Source organism: Lytechinus pictus, chromosome 2, assembly GCF_037042905.1.
Source record: "Lytechinus pictus isolate F3 Inbred chromosome 2, Lp3.0, whole genome shotgun sequence".
In the NCBI taxonomy this organism is placed as follows: Eukaryota; Metazoa; Echinodermata; class Echinoidea; order Temnopleuroida; family Toxopneustidae; genus Lytechinus; species Lytechinus pictus.
This window is the reverse complement of record NC_087246.1, coordinates 46,145,712-46,168,412: the sequence shown is the minus strand read 5'-3', so window position 1 is coordinate 46,168,412 and position 22,701 is coordinate 46,145,712. Positions and strand designations below refer to the sequence as shown.

At 36.3% G+C, this 22,701-nt stretch overlaps 1 protein-coding gene across 2 annotated transcripts; it reads left to right on the top strand.

Annotated features, from left to right (window-relative positions):
- The first annotated feature begins 412 nt into the window (after nucleotides 1-412).
- On the top strand, nucleotides 413-16,784 carry LOC129254162 (lathosterol oxidase-like). Of its 2 annotated transcripts, none has more exons than XM_054892621.2 (4): nucleotides 413-856; nucleotides 8,686-8,915; nucleotides 10,374-10,506; nucleotides 11,294-16,784. In XM_054892621.2, the coding sequence occupies exons 2-4, from the start codon at nucleotides 8,703-8,705 to the stop codon at nucleotides 11,860-11,862; spliced, it is 915 nt and encodes a 304-aa protein (XP_054748596.2). In that variant the 5' UTR covers nucleotides 413-856; nucleotides 8,686-8,702; the 3' UTR covers nucleotides 11,863-16,784. The 2 variants fall into 2 exon arrangements, with proteins under 2 accessions (XP_054748596.2, XP_063950992.1); XM_064094922.1 differs by lacking the exon at nucleotides 413-856 and adding an exon at nucleotides 3,449-4,271 and having other exon boundaries at nucleotides 11,294-12,670.
- The last annotated feature ends 5,917 nt before the right edge of the window (nucleotides 16,785-22,701 follow it).

Genomic DNA, 22,701 nt, shown 5'->3' with positions numbered 1-22,701 from the left:
ATTTTTAAAATGAGCTGGCTACGGTACCCTTTCCTGGTCAGATTTGGAATGTCAGATATATATCCTATCCATTGGTAGTAAACATTCCACCCTCTAATTTCACATTTATTTTTTATGAATTTTTCAAAAGTGCCATTTTAACACACAAGTCTATGGGGAATGTTTTACGCGCGTGACACCATGACGGATCCTGAGGCATATGAGCCTCCTTACTAGTAGGCCGAAAAATAAAGGAATATAAGCAATGCATGTGAATAAAATATCCGAGTAGGTCCTATGATATTATCTGAAGGATGATGTCGAAATTTATCACAAAATAACATTTTTTTTTTTCAAAAAAAGTTTAGGCCTATAGGCTATATGCTTCGGGCGAATCGGGCCCTATATATAACAGTCTTGCTCACCCCTCGGAGATCTTCATGGAGAAATACCACAGGGGTCCAAACTTATTCGTTAATTGGTGGGGGAGGAGCGTCGGGCCGTCGGCGGGTGTAATAGCAATATTTTAATGATTGAAAAAACATACTCTTCACTTTCCAGATGATAAGAATGAATTTCTCTTGGAGGCCTACATGTTTAACGAATAAGCGCTGTAGATTTTTGCCAAAAGAGGTTATCTCTATGATTTTGGCTTGACTCTTCAAATCGGCATCTAAAAGTAGACGGAACATTCATTCTGCTCGATCGATGGTAGAATAATTTTCCGTGTCTGAAGATCTGGTGACGGTATTTTTTATTTAAAAAATACTGTGCTGGCTGGTGCCTTAATTCATCAAGCAGAAATCAACAGACCAGGAGTAATTGTCTTATGCATCAAGTTATTGTAATATTAATGCAGTGCTGTAACGTTAGGACGGTAAGACTATAGATCTTCAAGTAAATCTAGTGATTTTTTTAGCGATTTTGTTCACTGACACAGCTCAGCTCAGTGACATAACCAAGCCCAAGGCATGCAGGCAGGCAGCGCAGGCGAGGCCGAGGGCATGCAGGGTCAGACGTCAGGGAGCTGTCGCCGCCGCGGCGGAGCCTAGCCTTAACTTTAAGTTGAGGACTCCATGATGATAGTTTAAAATATTTTGACATAAACAAATTATAATTCTTCATCATGGAGCCTTGAACCGCCTGCCATATACGGTATGTATAAGAGACACTTAGGAAAGAGTTCCATATGCACCCCCCACCAAAAATAACAAAAGATTGTTGCATGTTGAGACTTCCGGTTTGTTCACTTCTATTTTTCTAATATCATTTTTTTACTGTTGGCGTTGCTTACCTTACTTACTTAGTTGGACTCAAACTCACCTCGTTTTATCTTCTTCTTCTTCTTCAAGCTACACTGCATCTACCTAACTTACCTCTACCTCGAGCGAAGTTCGTGCATGCAGGCTCCACTCCACTTCACTACCGCTACACTACGCTCCACCTACCCGAACTTCGAGACCATGAACTCGATCGGATATTCCGAGTGACAAAAGGTGGGATTTTATGGGGAGAAAATAAAAAATTCATGCAACATCACGATCTTTAAAAACAAGAACAACTAATATTCTTACTTTACACAAAGTTTCACTTCTTTTCCTAGACAGCTGGCAGCCGTCTGTTTCGAGGAGTTTTTTAACTTTTTTTTTTTTTTAAATTTCTCCTCGTACACAGACGGCTCGCTAGCGTGCAGCCACCATTAGGGGACTTGCAATGCAAAATCCCCCCGTCGGGGCTCTCCAATTTTTGTCTTTAATGAATAAAAATTTTGAAAATTAACGCGACCAAAATGCAAATTAATATTCCCTCTTGGCATTAATTGCCAAAAAACGGAGAAAAATCAAGTTAAAAGGAACAAAAACAGTGACTTACCTCGGCTGTCGCGCAAATTCACTTCCCCGTTTTATCTGATGTTAAGTACATAAACATATGGCCATTGAGTCCCCTGTACAGATCGCGCTAGAACTTCGGTCTCTGTATTTGGTGAGTGAAGCCAACGGAGTTCAGCTGAACAACCAACATAACAGAGACCGAAGCTTTTGGTCTATTCTTTTCCATGCTTCTATCAGTCTCAAAATTGATGATTTAGAGCCAACATGAAGTTCCTCACACGTAATAATTCGCTGCCGATTTCAGAACATCGCATGCGCGCGAGGGTCAGAGCTCGGACCAGACCCGGTACCTCCCGCATGCGATGTTTTGAAGTCGGCAGCGCATGTTGCATGAATTTTTTATTTTCTCCCCATAAAATCCCACCTTTTGTCACTCGGAATATCCGATCGAGTTCATGGTCTCGAAGTTCGGGTAGGTGGAGCGTAGTGTAGCGGTAGTGAAGTGGAGTGGAGCCTGCACGAACTTCGCTCGAGGTACACTGCCTCCTTCAATCCTGAAGATTCTTGCAGTATTGTAGTACCGGGGACCGGCAGGTGCAATACACCGGGTGAACACCCTACTCTTTGACGAATAGTGTATTGGTTTTAACATGCATAGGTTGTGACTCTCCTATACACGGGACCAACATTTGCGTCCTTTCCGATGGACGGAGTGTTTTCCAACTGCATTCACACCCGCACTGAACACAGCGGTGAGGCACGTTAACACAACGCTAGCATCAGTTTTTTTTGTTAGACGTCTTCCGGCATGCTGCGGGACTCTAACCCACGCACGTTGAGATCTACAATCTTTTCCGGAACAAGTGCTCTAACCGACTGAGCTACACTGCCTCCTTATCTGCAGTCAAGACCTCTTCCCGCAATGCTAGCGAGAAGCGCTGATACCGGAAGGGGTATTTTAACGATTATCAGCCGACAGTTCGTCTAGTCTTGACTCACAGAACCTTTAGTTTACTTACTAAATAAACCGTGTCTATGGACGATTACACGAACTAGATCCTGTTCGAAATTTGACGGAATAAAGCCATAATTTGGTATGTATTTCCGCTCCCCCATCATATATGTTCTACTAGGGTGTCTGACAGTCTGAAGCCACACTGAAAAGTGTCAGCATAAAACAGGCTAATTTAGGGGAAAATATGGCACATTTTTTCGGGGAAGTTCAGGCTACTAGAAAAATGTGATCTGAATTGATTATTAACTTGTGCTTGGCATGTATGGAAAGAGAAAATTCAGGGGCTTCTTTTGACAGTAAGGACAAGTTTATATGATCATTTTAAATAAGGATTTAGTGTAATGTAGTGATTGTATAAATCACTACATACATATAGCCTAGACATCATAATGTAAAATACCCCTTCTCAGAACCATCCCTTTTTATGTCCATACCCCCTTCTCAGAACCCTTTACATTTATTTAATCCACGCCAATAAAAACCCTTATTGTTAATAGTTCAAACAACCCCTAATCATAGAACAAAGAACTGCCTCCCCCTTCCTAATAATCAAACCCCCTTTTGTCCTATGCCCAAACACTTGGATTATAATTTATGTAGAAGCTTGAATATAGATTGAGTGGACACCCAAGGGTGGAGGAGAGAAGAGAAGATCATCACAGAGTTAAGATCTACATCGACGTACGTTGTGATACGCTTTTCAACTCTACATGTAATATTGCTGAAGACTGATTATTAATAAAGTTTCTTGATTGAATTTTACATCGATTGTTCCTGTCTGGTCATTGATGCTCCCAACTAAGATATGAACGATCCCAACACAACATGGTGGAGAACCCGGTTTTTACCTGCTATAGTGCAATAGAGGACTGACACTTATTTACCCTTGAATTAATAATGAAATAGGAGGAAACACAGACAGCTTTGGACCAGAGTCAGCGACGACAACCCGGTTGTTTGATTGAGAAACACACTAAATTGTGATCATGGCTCTGTGCTTCCATAAAAGACTGAGGATTTCTCTAATAAAATGCATTCTCAGAGAAATTGCAGATATATTGAAATAGTTAACCAGCAATAAAATGAACTCGATCGGCTGACAAAAACTTTTGAACATATATGTTACTGCAAACATACATGTACGTACAATGACAGAGACGTTACTCAAGACGGACGGACAGACGGAAGAGCAGATGGACGATACAGACGGATGGACAATGGGACAAGGATATCAATGACAACATAGATGACGCCACGACGCCGACCATCACTACGACCAACTCCATGCTACGACAACAGCATAAATCCCGAACTATGTGGAATGAACTACTGTGACTCTTTCCCTGAATATATTATAAAAACAGTAGACATTACTTTAATACTATTTATATTTCTTATACTCTACTTCAATTATTGTTAGAGGAAATCTCCTTCATTTCTGATTGGTAAGTGAAACCATTTTCTTTGTTGTTCCACTAGCGAATGAAAGTGTGAGAGAGCGACTAAACCTAGGTTTGTTCATCATAATTGTTCATGGTTCATAATTTCTCTAATTTGTGATGATAACATCATCTTTATGCTATACTGCGTTGACCTTTGGAAGAACAACATTCCATATTTGACAAACACTGACCTTTCTAACCATATTCTTAATTATGCTATAAAATTGATTGTGATGAATATTAAACTACCTTTATTACTCAAGTTGAAGCCACCGATATTGATAATTCCAAAGAAAATCGAGCCAAATAAGGATTTACCAAATTAATGTAACATGATGTTCCATCAGTTCTCAAACAATATTGTAGATGTGATGTAATCACGGTAGATGATAATACGAAGCAAAAATGTTTTATATTTCAATCAAAATCATGATGATGTTGTATTTGGTTAACATTAACATGTAAAGCAAAGCATTTTCCAGTGATGAATGATACTGGACTACACATAGGCCTTGTGTGTCAAGAAATACGTTTTTATTTTTCATTTTATTATTTCTTTTAGTATTTCGCCGCTTTGTGTATAACATGAAATTTATCAAGTTTGAATACACTTGAAATAATCATTAAGATATTATCAGGGCAAATCAGGAGTGAAACTCATATAGAAGATATGGTGCGTAATCCTATTACAAAAATAGACTTCGGAATTTGAAGTGAAAATAGAAGCACATTTCCCTATGATGAGGACGCCCACCGCTCAGAAATTGGTTGATTTGTATTATATTGTTGTGAAGTGTACATAAACTATTTTGGTGACATCACTATTCTCTGAAAATTTAAGTGTGAACAAACACTGAAAAATCATCAGTGAACTTCATCAATGAGAATGATGAGAAACTTCCAGAGTTCAATGCTGAGCAAGTTATGTGTACCCAGATATCAGGCCCAATCAATGATTCAGATTACTTGCATGCAATAGCGGACAACAATGGGATAGCTGCCCCCAGACCTTTGACAAAGACCGACCTGGAAAGACAGTTTGAAATGCTTATGAATGCCCCCATTGATAAGAACATGACTCTTCATAGAGGACGTTTTAAGAATGGACATTTACAATTCCTGACCTCATTTGACCAAAGCTCTAATAACACCACCAAACAAGTAAGATTTTGGTGGAATGTCGATTTGTATAGAGGCACGGACGATTTAATTAATGACATATTGACTAATAGACAAATACCAATAACAGGTTCCCCAGCAAGATTTTACAAGTCTTTGTATGTGTAAGCTTTAATCTCTTTACAATAGTGTATACCCTATTGTAATTTTATAGATATATTGTACCTTTGTTATTCCTGGAAGAGTTTACTTCCTAGATAATGTTATAACTCATAATGGTTTGAATAAGACCCGTATATATCTGCAAGCAATTAGTAGGCAAAATCTTGATGAAGGTATGTTTTATTGTTGTGTCGAATTGAACACATGTTAAAATGCATTTGTTCATGAACATAAAGTTATATATCAAAGTTCATCAATATGATGACATAACAAGGTTTGAATATACTCTTAAGTGGTACTGAACAAGTTTGAATTTACTTGTTAAACTTTATTTTCATTTAATATGATTATAAAAGAAAATTCATGACAGGTTAGGTTGTTAGTGATTCGAGTTTCTATGTAAATGCTTCATATGCAGTATAATTAGGCCTATTTAAGCATAGACACACTTTCAATACCTAGAGCGCACCTGTTTTTCTTATATATAATCATGTTGGAATATCACATTTGTATCTTTGGTTTCGTTTATCATCAGAGTATGATGAGAATTTATCAATTAATGGTCGATAGCAGTAAAAAAAAAAAGAAAGACACAATAGCAAACTTACCTTATATATTGTTAATAAACTATTACATATACAGTTCACTGGTGTTTACACATTAAACCTTCACTGATACCAGATTTGTTTAACTTATATTGTGAAAAGAGTTGTTATCCATTGCTGAATTGCCTTGGCTAGTAATAAGAATATTTGAAACATATACTACATTATTGTTATTGATACTCTAGTTTTTACAATTCTCTTCATTTTTAGTTTTTACAATTCTCTTCATTTTTACTTTGTCTTTTAAGTGCATAAGTCTGCACAATTTATGATTATTTTGTTTAGTTTAAGTGCATAATGTGCACTGGTTTCTGAAGAAAAAAAAATTGCAATTTATGTTTTGAATTTTGAGTATGGTTAACCTTATGTCTATTTTTTATCGTTACCACAATTATGGAATGATTTATGCTAATCATTTAATATGAATTTATTGTATATATGTATATATGTTTGAAGTATTTGTTTGGGAGAGAGAATGAGCGAAAGAGAACACGGAACAATGATCAAATGTTTCACATATCATTTTCTTTTCTATATTTTTTGTATTTACTTTATAATGTATATATTTTCTTTTCTATTTCTCTATATTGACTTTATAATGTATATAGTTCATTAACCCCAGGGTATTTATTCCTCTGATTTTGCTTTCTTAGATTTTTTTTCCACATGGAGGGGAGCCTCAATTTTCCAAAGAAAGGGGATGTAATGTAGTGATTGTATAAATCACTACATACATATAGCCTAGACATCATAATGTAAAATACCCCTTCTCAGAACCATCCCTTTTTATGTCCATACCCCCTTCTCAGAACCCTTTACATTTATTTAATCCACGCCAATAAAAACCCTTATTGTTAATAGTTCAAACAACCCCTAATCATAGAACAAAGAACTGCCTCCCCCTTCCTAATAATCAAACCCCCTTTTGTCCTATACCCAGGTTCTCCACCATGTTGTGTTGGGATCGTTCATATCTTAGTTGGGAGCATCAATGACCAGACAGGAACAATCGATGTAAAATTCAATCAAGAAACTTTATTAATAATCAGTCTTCAGCAATATTACATGTAGAGTTGAAAAGCGTATCACAACGTACGTCGATGTAGATCTTAACTCTGTGATGATCTTCTCTTCTCTCCTCCACCCTTGGGTGTCCACTCAATCTATATTCAAGCTTCTACATAAATTATAATCCAAGTGTTTGGGCATAGGACAAAAGGGGGTTTGATTATTAGGAAGGGGGAGGCAGTTCTTTGTTCTATGATTAGGGGTTGTTTGAACTATTAACAATAAGGGTTTTTATTGGCGTGGATTAAATAAATGTAAAGGGTTCTGAGAAGGGGGTATGGACATAAAAAGGGATGGTTCTGAGAAGGGGTATTTTACATTATGATGTCTAGGCTATATGTATGTAGTGATTTATACAATCACTACATTACATTAGAGATAAATTGCAAACCCTTATTTTTGTGTGTGTTGAGATTGCCATTTCTCCATGCGTTTTCTATGGGAAATGACATTTCTGTTTTGCACAATTTGTTTCACTGTGTCGCAATTTTTCATTGTGATCTGGTTTCCAAATCTTTATAAAAATCATACCATCAGATAGAGCATAACAAATCTTATTGGACTCTTTATGGACAAGTTTTTGGCATTAATAATAAATTTATAACAGCTCTCGGAAGCTAAAAATTTGGATTTGTGTGTGTCCATTTCTTAACTACACAGTCTATGGCAGAGAAATGCTGAAAATTTACCTAATTTCATTCTTCTTTTTTGCAGCCAATAATTTGATTTTTTTCAAAAATGTTACATTTCTGTCAGTTTGAAGGTCATTTCTCTTCGAATTCACAAAGAAAATGTGATATTTTCTTGAAATAAGAAAAATAAATTTTTTCTCCAGACACCCTAGTTCTACATTAGGGCTAGATATATTATTCTGAACCTTCTCCATGTTTTTATTTTCAATTTTAGTGGGGGTGCATATGGAACTCTTGCCAACACATGTAAACAAAGATTGATTTCCCTAGGAAATCCATCTTTTAAGATAAAAATCTCGTAAATGTGTTTTATTTTATTTATTTTTACACCTTCATATGCCTAATGCGATTCCAAAATTGGTTAATGAAAAGGTGAAAAATTGAAGGTTTCTTACCAGACCGATCTCGTGTAGATCCCTCGATCCGTTTGTCAACAAAGCAAATACAATAGGTCTGACCCTTGAACCGCTTCGTTATGACGTACCTTCGATAAGCGATGTTACAAAATGCCGTTTTGAAGAACAATTTATGGATAAATATTATTATTTAACAAATACTAAAATTTAAGACGTGATTATGAATAATAATTATTATTGTAAACCATGATTCTTCCTGAAGTCTCCCTGCCGTACAAACGGATTCTGTACATTATTCGCCTTCGCCATCTGATCCAGCGTCTTTCCCAAATGAAACACCTGCATCAAAACCTCATTATTCAGTCTAAGTCTGCATGCATGATCAACCATATATTTTTCTTGTTTCTCTTTATAGATAAAACTAATTGCATCATGGATATTGTACTGAATGTATTGGATGCCAATCTTCTCACACCATACAACATCTACCCAGAAACATGGTCAGAGGACTACTGGCTTAGGCAGGCCCTAAGCCTGTTTGTAGTTGTCAATCTTGGAGGTGCTATCCTGTATTTTCTATTGGCTGGCTTGAGTTATCTCTTCATCTTTGATCAAAGACTGATGCAGCATCCGAAAATTCTGAAGGTTTGTGTGATTTCTATAACTTTATTGTTTTTTATACCATAATTATTGCTTAATGATGATAATTAACTCTCACTTTCAATTAACACTTACTTTCTAACTTCAAACAGGCTAGATTAAATAAAATCATGGAAATTTAGGGATTTGCAAACTTTGAAACATATTACACTTGATAAGGCTATGAATAACTGTCTTTCTTAAGGAGTGCTAATAACAATTTTTTCAAGGATGCCAGGTGACTGGTAAGATTTCAACCCTGGTCCTTTTGATTCACGTACATGTACCATCAACCACAACACCGTATGTAATGATGCTGACAATTGTTGATGCTGCTGGTATTGACATCATCTTTTTCATTACCACCATCATACCATCATCATCAGCAGCAACATTGTCGGGAATGTTAGCATCAACAGCAGCATCATCATCATAATCATGATCATCATCATCGTCATGATTATCATTATCAGCATCATAATATCATCTGCATCAGCATCATCATCATCACTATCAGCATCATAATCATGATCATTCTCATCATTATCAGCATCATTATTAAACACAATCACATCACTCCTGTTCTTAAAGACCTCCATTGGTTGCCCATGAAGGATCGCATAGTTTTTTTAATTCTACTTTTGGTTCATCATATCATCAATGAATCCACACCGATTATAACAAGTCTAAATACACCACTATCAACCTGCACGCACACTGCGATCATCCCAATCTGGTCTCTTACATATTCCACTATCTAAAAAATCTATGGGCGATCGAGCCTTTGCTCATGCCGAACCAGCACTGTGGAATTCACTACCACAGGAGCTGAATAACTCAAACTCTGCAACAGCCTTTAAGGCAACCTAAAATTGCATTTGCTAACAAGCAGGTACTAGGTTTGAAGACGGAAATTTTTCCTCATTTGTAATATACCCTTTCTTGTACTTCTCTTAGTTCTCTTTACTTATATGTTTGCTCTCTTCTATTAAAGCGCCTTGAGCATTTAATCATAATGGAAAAGACGCTATATAAATCATATAAATATAAATATAATATAAATCATATGTATTATTATTATCATCTGCATCATTATCAGCATCAGAATGATCATCTGCAACATTGTCATCATCACCATCAATGATCATTATCATCTGCAACATCGTCATCATCATCATTATCATCATTATCATCATCATCATTTTCAGCATCGTCATCATCAGTGAGCTCAATCATTTGGGATACAGCCTGGCCTCCACTCCATTTCTCAAATCAACCTTTGTCAGTTGCTGTGCTTTTCTACATTTTTTTGACCAGTGAAATGTGTGTTGTACATGTAGAATTGATTTTCTGTAACATTTGATAGACATGCACCACAGTGTTGTGAAACCGATCCGTAGTGCTGAAGTGATTAGTGAAGCCAGATGAATATTTGATAACATAATTCTATTTCTATTTCAACAGAATCAAATCAGAAAAGAGATCATGTACACACTGTGGTCTATTCCTTTCATGGGCATCCTCACAGTAGTCATGTTTATGCTAGAGGTCAGAGGTTATAGTCAACTATACGACAGCTTTAGTGAGAGTCAACTTGGTAGGTATACCTGCCTTCCCCACAAACGTGCGCACACTATCTTTCTCCCTGCTTTAGAATGTCTTTTTGCCTCGCTGTGGCCATGTAACTTTTAATTTATCATGAAAAATGAACAGGGGTCCGTTTCATAAAACTTGTTACTACAACAAATTTACACTAACAGTTATAGGCTACTAAAATCCTTCAATCTGATTGGCTGTTAGTAAATTTGTTATGGAAAATCTTGCATTTGTTATTGTAACACGTCTTTATGAAACAGGACCCAGATCAGTTAACAAGTTAGACTATAAATTGCATGCCTCAGATTGCACTATTGCCATAGGCTTTAGCCAACATTCTTTTTGAGACTACATAAATTTGTACAAGTCCAAACATTTGTGAGATGAAAGATGCTTCAAATGTCTTCCTTCTTTTATAGACTCATGAGCTCAAATAATCAGCTGACTTAGAGCATTATTTCAGACCAGAATATGTAAAATATGTGTTGATGACATCTTCTAAGTCAATTTCAGCTAAGTAGATTATATTTCTGTGGTCCCGATATTTGACCTCTAGAGGCAGAGTCACCTCTATGTCATAAATTTTATTTTGCAAAAGTTGTATACAGTGAGTGTATACAAGGGTGATGGGGCCACAGAAATTAAGTAATCTCATTTGTATCTAGCACATGTAGGTTGCTTTTACTGAAAGAATAAAACAATTTGATTTTGAATAAGCTGTGTTTCTCTGTTGAGCCATATATTTATTATGATATTATTATTACATGTGTTTGTATAATTTGTTGTAGGATGGTTTCGTTTGCCGTTGGAAGTGATGTCCTTTCTGTTCTTCACCGACATGTGTATCTACTGGATCCATCGCTGGCTTCACCACCCCTTCGTCTACAAACACCTTCACAAGAACCATCACATGTGGAAAGTTCCCACTCCGTTTGCTAGCCACGCGTTCCACCCCATTGACGGGTTCCTGCAGAGCTTCCCATACCACATGTACCCGTTCTTCTTCCCGCTTCACAAAGGGGTGTACCTGACCATGTTTGTCTTCGTCAACTTTTGGACAGTGAGCATCCACGATGGCGATTACCGCGTCCCAGAAACCATGAAGCCGTACATCAATGGTTCGGCCCACCATACGGATCATCATCTCTTCTACAATTACAATTACGGTCAGTTCTTCACCTTGTGGGATAGGCTTGGAGGCTCCTTCAGGAATCCCTCTGCCTTCGAAGGTAATGGTCCTCTGGAAGATGTCATCAAGATGGCTAGTAATGGCTCTCTTTCGTGTCAGACCAAGGCAAAATCAGAGAATCCAAGTTTGAATTGTGAATCCAATGGTTACAACCTCAGAAAGCGCTAAGCGATCACTTAACTGATTCATGATAGACATTTTGATGAGCTAAATCGTTCTGCTTTTTTTTTCACTTATTGAAGCTGTATTATATCTAATTGATACATGTATGTCACACTCTCAAGGATGTTCCTGGAGGACTTGACTTTGGTTTTGGGTCTCTTTACAAAGTGTTTTGAAATGCCAAATAAGAAAAACAACTTGAGTAAGCCTGAGTCGAATCGATTTTAAAATCGATGTTCGATCGATGTCATCGAACGCCGGTGCAGATTTTGCAAAATCGATGCATCGAAAAAAAAAAAAAAAATACGTCGGCCGGCCGATTCATTTGGTTCACACAATCAGACATCAAAATAAACAGTAATATCCAACTTGACTACTACTTACTTCATTTATATTGCCCCCAAAATGAAACCGATTGTGTAATTATGATGCCTATTCACCATTAATTTGAAGTTTATTTCGATCATAGTTCGAGTCTTGCTCGTCTGCCCGGCTCGTCTGCTCGTGCCAAGATAATTTATGCACGATGAATTTATGAATGGAGGAAGTCGCCATTCATCGTGCATGCGCAGTACCGTACTGTCAATCATATCAGAAAATGGCCGGAAAATTGATGCGATCAACGTAAAGTATATCTTGCTTTTCATGAACAATATTAATATCATGACCATAGAACATGATTTAATCGTAATATTTAACAATAATTTGCATATGATAATCATTAATATGAACTTAGAGCTTGATGTGAAACGTTTGTATTTCGTTTAAATTTTCAATGGCGGACATCACATGACGATCGACTTGAGTGAGTGCACTTGTCTAAAAAAATAATTATCACGTTAGGATTGATTATCGAACATTGTCAACATGTAGAAACTCTTTTGAAGATCGTAATATCACCATATAATAATATTTTACATGACAAAACAGAGAAAAATTACGTTTGATTTTTTTCCCATCAATATGAAGCTTGTTTGTGCCCAACTTTGGGCTCTGATTTCATGAATGGAAAATATGTCAGACGTCATCGAACGCGCATGCGCATTGTGCTTCTTTTCTCGGAGCCGGAGCTCGGAGACGTCCAGAGATGGAATAAAAAATAAAAATAATGCCAGTATAATACTATTAATTCTTCCATATGAACATAACATACTTTGCTGACATCGTCAATTCTTTTAGTATGGCCATAAGATCTTATTAAATCGTAGTTATTTAAAATCCAATAATAATTTATATGAATTTAGAGCTCGATCCAAGAATTCGTATTTATTTCGATCACAAAGCTCTTGTGTCTAAAAAAAATGGATTATCATTATCAGGATTAAATCTCGAACATCGCCAGAACTCATATTCCACAATCTTTCCTCACAATCGTTATATCAGCATTGAATACCAATTCAAATGACCATCCAGAGAAAATTACGTATTTATTCCCATCAATTTATTTGGAGCTAATTTTGGATCTAACTACCCCGCCAACTACACAATCTCAGGCAAGTTACAACGCTCTCCCCGCTGTTTGCACTTGTTAGATGGCGCTGGCAAGCACGCCTGTCGTTTCGGGAGAGTGAGTGTACGGGGCTGGTGTGTGCGAGTCTGGACTGCGAATGCTAGTTGACCGAAAATCATTCGGATCGACTCTGCGTGATTCATGTCTTTAATATTGTTTCATTTTAAACTTATATCTTATCATCTGCAAATATCATTGTTGAAGATATTTTGGGAAGAATTCTGCATTGCTCCCCGGCCTTTTTTGTGTTTTGTGATCATGGGAAATACAAACGAACTTTGCTCTGTCATTTGCTTTTGCAACGCTCACCCGGCCAGCGCAGACCGTCATGTGCATGTAGTGCATGCATAGCGCATGCATCGACGGCCGGCCGGAGCCAAAAAAAGACTTGATTTTCCCCGCCTTCAAATTTCGATGCATCGATGTTCGATCGAATTAAAGCTGTCGAACACCGGTTTTCAAAATAATCGATATGACTCAGGCTTAAACTTGAGCCATCTTCAAATCTTCTTTCTGGCAACATACATTTTGTGGAAATTGTTCATAAATGTTCTGTTGATTATGCAATATTGTTAATATATGGATATTAAATGAATATTTTGATGAATATTTTGAAATGCAAAAACAATAATTCCTCAGTTGTTTGTCCTGAATACATCATGTATATGAATAAAATTCAAGCTAAGTTATGTATAGATATATACGTGAACATAGATGTGGTTGTATAAAAATGAGACATACATAACTGACCAGGCAAAAATAAAAACTTTTCACAACTTAGTACTGCCTAAATCTGCAACTTAGGATAAGCTTTACCCTTGCAATGAATGTGGATTTCCAGGGCTCCTTTTTTTTAGTCTCCAGGGCTATTTTGAGAATTTTGGGGGCTAATTCGCCCCCAGCCCCTGTGTAATTGTCTCCCTGTAACTGACAGAATTTACACACACACACACACGCTCCCTTGCACACAAAGAAAGGGGGTAAATAATGAAATCTCCCAAATGAATTGTGTAAATTTGTAAGGACTCAACATCTGCATAGATAAAATGTTAGTTTAAAGCATTCACAAGAGCTATATACAATGTATAAGCTAAGAACATGCCATGAGGGCTACACCTTCGCAATAGTTTAATTGTCGAATCATGCCAAAATTGTTTGCTATGGCAAATTTCAGGGTAGCTGATCAAACTTTTTCATTTATTTGTGAAAATCCTAATTTCATTTGCTCTGTCCAGTCAGTCCGCAAGCCCTGAAAAAGTAGCTTCTTTTATCCAAGTGATATTCATGACAAGAGGGTTTTTGCATAGTTAATGAGCTTGGTGCGAACCAAAACACCTCTTTTTATTCGGCCATTGCTGCTCTAAATATTGACCAAATTTCATGTTTTTGGTATCTTTGTAAAGAAGAAGAATCATTCTTTTAGGTCATGTGTTTGGATTTTTAAAAAAATGTTGTAATATAGGAAAAACTTTTGATCTAAAACATGAAACAAAATATTTTTTTTCATGCAACAAAAGTTGTTGTTTTCACACTTAATTTCTGTTTAGGCACAAATGATTTTTAAATCATGATAAAGCTGAAGATTTAAGCTTTAATATGATATAATTTTTATAAGAAGATGTATTTTAGATGGGTCAGCAGCCAGCTTTTCATAGGCCAAGTACATTTTGCAGCTCAAAAACAAGAATACTGCACTCTGATTGGTCATAGACCACACACCCACGCAAATTCCAATGTTCCCCACACTGGGCCTCTGCAAGGTCACACTCACCGTGTGGTAATCTCTTCAAATTACCCGCGCCTGTTTGTTTTGAAAACAGTATTCAGCCAATCAGAACTCTGAATTTTATGTTACTCAGAAATTTCAGAAATCTCGTCTTGCATCTTGATGGATATAACTGGCTGCTGACCCATCTAAAAGATGCCACATATCAAGAGTGACATTGTAAGGAAGTATAGAGTTTGAGCTTTCTGATGATATAAATAATGTTGGTGCCTAAAACACAAAATGTTGCACAATTTGCAAGTGAAAACAGAGGAAGAAAATTCTGTTTGATGCATCTTTTCAGGTAAAAAATTCACTTATTTATCAAAATATTTCATTCAAAAGAAATGACCAATATAAAAGGGTAACATTTACTCTTGCCCATGGTACAAAAATAATCAATATTACTCAAGGAAAAAGTGGTTAAATTCTTTGAGAAAGAAAGTCTCACAATTCACGAGATTTTGCAGGGACATGAATTCAGCCACGAGAGGACTTGGATAAATCTTGCTCATTTGCTCATTAACACAGGGGATTGCGGACTGACTGTGTCATTTTCAATCGTTAGTATACAGGTGCATATGTACATTGTGCTATGCAGTGTGTCTTTACTGTTTATCTGTCAAATTGTTAAAGACCCGACTTTTGGACTTACTTGGCTACACAGACATAAAAGCAAATAGATAACGATGTTTGTGTACTCACCGTTATCAAGAAAAGAAAACTTTATATATAAGCTCCTACTTGTATATAAATGTCCATATTGGCAGATATTTAAAACCTTGCTTGATACAAATGCACACATGTAGCATAATAAAGTAAACAGTATTGTAGATATTGAATTAATAGATTATTTACATGTAAATGCATCGTAGTATTGCATTATCGTTATTATAATTAGTATTATGAAAAATGGTCTGACATGGTGTGTGATGACTTTGATTTCTCTGTGCTGCTTCACTCGCAAAGGATTGAAAATCCGAAGAGCCTGTGACAGCAAAGTATTTACACTTTTGTGTGATGTAAAATGATCTATTTATAGTATATGTCTTTTGTTACACAAGTTTTGGTTTATTTTGCTTTGTAAGTGAGATTAGTTGTCTTCAATACAATCAATTACGAATGATTTTTCCTTATTATATCTTTCCTTACTGAAGGAACTCCTCACCAAAGCAGTTTGTTTTTAATATTCCTATCAGTCCTGTGTAAGGGAGAAGTCACACCATTTGCATTTTAAAGAACCTACTTTGTTCAAAAATAGTAGGGAATTTTTTCCCAGTGAAGTACATGTAGTTATCATTTTTTATTTACTCCATTCACTTTGTTTTTCATTCCATAGATCATATAGATAAAATGAAGAAAACAAGTCCTACCATTTAGCATTCTTTTAATATTCAGAAATATTGTGTTGGTAGTGTTGTTAAACCTCGATCAATTTATCAATCTCTCAATCAGTTGGTACAGAATACATCCATGGTCCCGTATCACCAAGGTTAGCGATTAATGGTACGCTTGATTTTTACGATTGATTGTACATTGTAGTCAATGGCATCAATCATAGAAAAATGTTCTAAGATCATTGCTAAGCTTTGTTGTATGGGCCACATGAATGCACTCAAAATATAACCTTTGTCCATCAAGTGACTAATTGTACATTCCAGTGTTTTATCTGCTGAATATTGTTTTCCAGTGTCCTATAAAACTTGGGAATGCATCCTAATGGTGCCCCCCCCCCCCCGGGGGTCCTCTTATCAGCCACCTTTTAAATCAGGAGTCAAAGTGCATTATGGATATCTTCATTGAAGCGATCATATCATAGTGTGATAAGCATTTGGTGTAATTTTTAACATTATTTTTGTGGATTTTTTTTCTTTTGGCAAATATTTTTGTGTGGGTTAGAACAGTACATGTGTGCATCATGGTAACAATTTCTTTACACTATTACTTACTGGGTAGTTTTTACAGAAATCGAGTGCAGGCAAAAATAAAATTAATATAAATGTTTGCAGGAACTCTGATAATTGTTCATGTTTGTGCCAAATAAACATTTAAAAGATTTTTTTCTTGTCTGAAAAAAGAAATTATTGAAAAATACTAATTTCTTTCACTGTGAATTTGGTTGGCATATGGGCATGAAGAAACCCCCAATCTATTCAACTTTTTGGTGGTGTTTTCAAAATCTGTTAGGAAGATGGAAGATTCTTTTTAATGCATTCTGAGTTTTAAAAAAAAATCCAAATATGAAGTCAGATAAACAGCACTGGTTGGTACTTGTGGATATCCTCATCCTGCCATAGCTTTTTGAATTTTGTGTGTGATTATCTGTATTTTAAATTCATTCTGAGTTAAATATTTTGGAATCTTTTTTTGTTTTTTAGTAAAATTATAGGTGACATTTTTTGCAATATTGAGTGTCGCTGATGTGGTTTACGGTACACCATGTGAAGTGTTGTAGAAACAGTGGATAGGAGAAGAGAAGAAATGGATAGGCGAGAAAGTGGAGATTTGAGAGTAGAGTATTCTTTCTTGAAAGTAGTCCTGAAAAGGACTGTAAACCAGGAAAGATTGATGAGTTGAGAACAGCTTGAGTAGTAGAGCTAGTGAGGAGATGCTGGCTTGAGTCGGCGAGTAGAGATGATGAGTAGTAGAGAGACTCGACGTTTCGGGCAGGTTGACTGTCCGTCTTCAGGAGACTCCTGAAGACGGACAGTCAACCTGCCCGAAACGTCGAGTCTCTCTACTACTCATCATCTCTACTCGCCGACTCAAGCCAGCATCTCCTCACTAGCTCTACTACTCAAGCTGTTCTCAACTCATCAATCTTTCCTGGTTTACAGTCCTTTTCAGGACTACTTTCAAGAAAGAATACTCTACTCTCAAATCTCCACTTTCTCGCCTATCCATTTCTTCTCTTCTCCTATCCACTGTTTCTACAACACTTCACATGGTGTACCGTAAACCACATCAGCGATTGTACATACCACCATGCAAACCTTCAAACAACAATATTGAGTGTGGTTATCAACATGTAAATAATGTACACATAATTAAGAAAAAAAAAGAGTAAATGTTACTCAATTTGATTATTAATGGATAAGATGTCCTCTGATCATAGACATAATTAAGTTGAAAAGCATGTACTACTAAATGGATCAATTCACTCTAGTTTCAAAGTCTATCAAGAAATTGAAGATAATCAGATCAGCTGTAAGTGGAAACTTTTCAGATTTTCAAAAAAACATTCTAATTATAACAAATATATCATATCCATCAGCCACCATGTGAGTGGACACAAAAATGAATATTAGTGCTGTATTCAAATATGCATTGTTTTTCACTATACATTGTATATGCACTCTAAATATTATATTATTAACATGTAAACGAGATTAAGCTTATCTTTATTCACTGGCGGATCCAGGGGGAGGGGGGAGTTGGGGCAAAGCCGGCCCGTGCCTCTTCCAAGAGGCACAATCAGAATGTATAATGTAAAAATGCCGTTAAAACAGAAGTGTGCCCCCTCCCCTTTTTTTTTGCTTGTCAAATTTTTTGTGCGGACGAAATGGCCTATTTTTGGATGAAAACCCCCTTTTTTTTTCCTTGTCAAATTTTTCCACTGGAAAACGTGCCCTCCCCCTTTTGGAAAATCCTAGATCCGCCCCTGCTTTATTGTTCATTAATTTGGAATGGTGCGATGAATAGTCCATTATGGGGATCAACAATGATAGGTCGGTCATGTTGGATACATGTGGGTCTGACTTGCATAAGCACTGTAGAAAATGAAAGTGAATATTCACATAATCTACGACTGCATATGTAATTCTAATGGTCATTAAAAGCAGAATTACTACTTGATATAAAGAAAAAAAAAGTCTTGTTGATGATTTTCTTCAGTATATTTCTACATAATTGATTCTGACCATACCTTCCAAATGAGTATTTACCTACAAATATCCCACATGCTTAGAAATAGATCGTACAAGATCCTCCCTAATATCTTATAACATCCTCTTACAGACCTTACAACATTCTCCCAAAGATCTTAACATCCTCGCAAAGACCTTACAACATTCTCCCCAAAATCTTAATAACATCCTCGCAAAGACCGTACAATATTCTCCCAAAGATCTCAAATAACATCCTCGCAAAGACCTCACAATATTCTCCCAAAGATCTCACCATCGCAAAGACCTTACAACATTCTCCCAAAGATCTTAACATCCTCGCAAAGACCTTACAACGTTCTCCCAAAGATCTTAACGTCCTCGCAAAGACCTTACAACATTCTCCCAAAGATCTTAACGTCCTCGCAAAGACCTTACAACATTTTCCCAAAGATCTCAATAACATCCTCGCAAAGACCTCACAATATTCTCCCAAAGATCTCGCCATCCTCGCAAAGACCTTACAACATTCTCCCAAAGATCTTAACATCCTCGCAAAGACCTTACAACATTCTCCCAAAGATCTTAGAATAACACCCTCGCAAAGACCTTACAACATTCTCCCAAAGAACTTAGAATAACATCCTCGCAAAGACCTTACAACATTCTCCAAAAGATCTTAGAATAACATCCTCGCAAAGACCGTACAACATTCTCCCAAAGATCTTAGAATAACATCCTCGCAAAGACCTTACAACATTCTCCCAAAGATCTTAATAACATCCTCGCAAAGACCTTGCAACATTCTCCCCAAAATCTTACAAAATCCACCCTAAGGTCTTGCATCATCCTCCCTACGATCTTAAAGCATTCTTACAAAGATCTTACATCCTCCCTAAGATCTTACAACATCATCCCTAAAATCTTAAAGCGTTTTCTAAAAAAATCTTACGATATCCTTTTATAAAGATCTTACAACATCTTCTCTCATAGATTCAAGACTTATCTTTATTCAAACATATTATAAATCAGATACAAATGAGTGGATGAACGTTATTATTACAATAGCATAGTTAGAGATTTCAAGATGGACTTAGGATTGTAAATATAATAATAATGATGATGATAATAATTATAATAGACAGTATAGCATATGGAATAGAAAATGAGGGGGTCCACTTAAAGCAATGCTTGTAAAGTTTAATAGGTCCCCCTAAAAAAGGCGGGGGTGAAATAAAAGTTGAAAACCAAAAAGATGGAAGAAGGATGCAGAGCCTCTAATGTAACATGAAATGTTTTTAAGTCATTCTCTCAACTTATAATTCGTTCCAAGACTATATATTTCGTTCCCATGCACGAATTCTAACTCGTCCCCTCGGCCTTTTCTTGTGCCCTTTTTTGTATCATGGAGGTAGAAAGAATGGTTGTATTTTCCCCGGTAGCATGCACGCATAGAAATGTAAAAAAAATTGACACTAGAGGGTGTGCTCTAGTTCACATGCTTTGGAGAATTGAATATCAGTCTCCTATTCATAGCTCATCAATGAATAAATAAATAATAAAAAAATAATTACAAATCAACCCCTTTATATATTATATTGTAATTTACTGAGAGGAATCACAGTTCACAGTACAACAGTAGTGTAAAGAGCCCCCCCCAAAAAAAAAAAAGCTCGTGCAAGACGATCAGTGATACTTGATTACCTTTATGTCGAAGTTTCATGAAGCACATCCATAACATTTTTAAAAATACCCAAAACATGGTCAAAGTTCATTGACCCGAAGTGACCTTATCGAAAAAGTGATAGGTACTTATCCCCAAGTACCATGGACTAAGTCTAAATACTTTCAAGTTTCTAAGTTATAATTAAAGGAAAACTTAACTTTAATTGGTTATATAAGATTTCAATATCGACTCCGCCGCCGGGCATATACTAGTCTCGCTCTGCTATGCAGGCGAGAGAAAAAAAGCTATATGTGGTCTATTTCTGCGTATATTTACAACTCAGAATATTTTACTAGTATTTGTAGTGTCTTAAAAAGATACAGAAAATTATTCCCTTTGAGATCGTCGTAAAATTCCAACATGAAAAAGATAAACCATGAGGTCACGGAAGAATAGGAGATCGAAGGGGCTATTTTTTGCCTCAAAAGCTATAGAGCCCAAATGCCGATTTTTATGGATTGTCTTCTCTGTACTTTATAACTTTCCTTCAGTGACGAACTTAATTAATGAAGGGGAACATCTAATATGAAATACAAAAAGTAAAAGAGAACTTCAGGGATGACAGTGCACAGATTAAAAAAGTGTTACCACACAAACGGCACAGCATTTTCTCTTCAATGGGATTTTTTTTCGCGGCAAGTGCCCTGCTCCCACACCCACCCGTTGCTGCCCATACGGGAATGGAGTAAGGTGCTAATTACAGCTATACTTTTACATTTAACAGTGAACATTTTGAACCAAAAGAAAAAGAAACGGGACATCAAATGGGGCACACTAGTTGCAGAAGAGGAATTTCACAATTAAAAAAAAAAATTGAAGGGACATACAAATCAGTTTCAGAACGCTAAATAAGGAAAACGGCACTGGTCGCATCGATTAAGAAAGTGTTACCTCACAAAGTTAACATTTCTTTTCAATGAATAAAATTAAGAGCATATTTCATAAAATGGGAATTTGGCAATTTATCTGAGGAAAAGAACAATGTTTGTAAGGGTTATTTTCTTGGGTAAAAGTGGGATATTTTAGTGCTTAAAATAGGGGGCGCTGTGCCCCTGCCCCCGGATCGCCGCCGCCCCGAGCTACTTTATCTTATTTGTCGGCAGGAAGGGTAGGTAAGATCGAAGTGGGGCAACTTAAAGGACAAGTCCACCCCAACAAAAAGTTGATTTGAATAAAAAGAGAAAATTCCAACAAGCATATGATGGAAAATTTTGTAGAAATCGGATGAATACTGAAAGTTATTAAAATTTTTAAGTTTTGCTTAATTTCACAAAACAGTTCTATGCACTTCCTGGTCGGTATGCAAATGAGGAGACTGGTGACGTCAATCACTCACTATTTATTTTGTATTTTATTACATGAAATATGAAAAATTCATATTTTTTCCTAATTGTCAAGTGAAACAATGATTAATTCCTCTCTGAAAATGAGGAATTAGCATTGTTTGATACTGATATGGTTCCGTCAAGTTGGTCCGTATTGTCAAATCTGTAAAAAATGAAATATTGTATAATTCAAACAATAAAAAACAAAAGAAATAGTGAGTGAGGGACATCATCGTCTGTGTCATTTGCATGCCACTGAGTTGTGCATATCACTGTTTTGTGAAAAATAAGCGAAACTTTAAAATGTCATAACTTTCTTATTTTACATCCGATTTTAATGAAATTTTCAGCGTTATGCTAGTTTATTTTTTTCTATTTAATCAAGTCAACATTTTTCTGGAGTGGACTTGACCTTTAAAACTTCATTTAGAACTATATACCATCTCAAAAAGGAAGAAGAAAATACAGGTTCCATGGGGTTCCATGACAATTGCTCCGGTCAATAACCTCTAAAACTATATTAGCCCTAATCTTAATTTTCAAATTACTCTGAAGTCTGAACCAAAAACTCTATTACAATCCTAGCTCTATGTCTATATCCGAGCCCTCTGAGATATGCAGGCCGAGAAAATGTC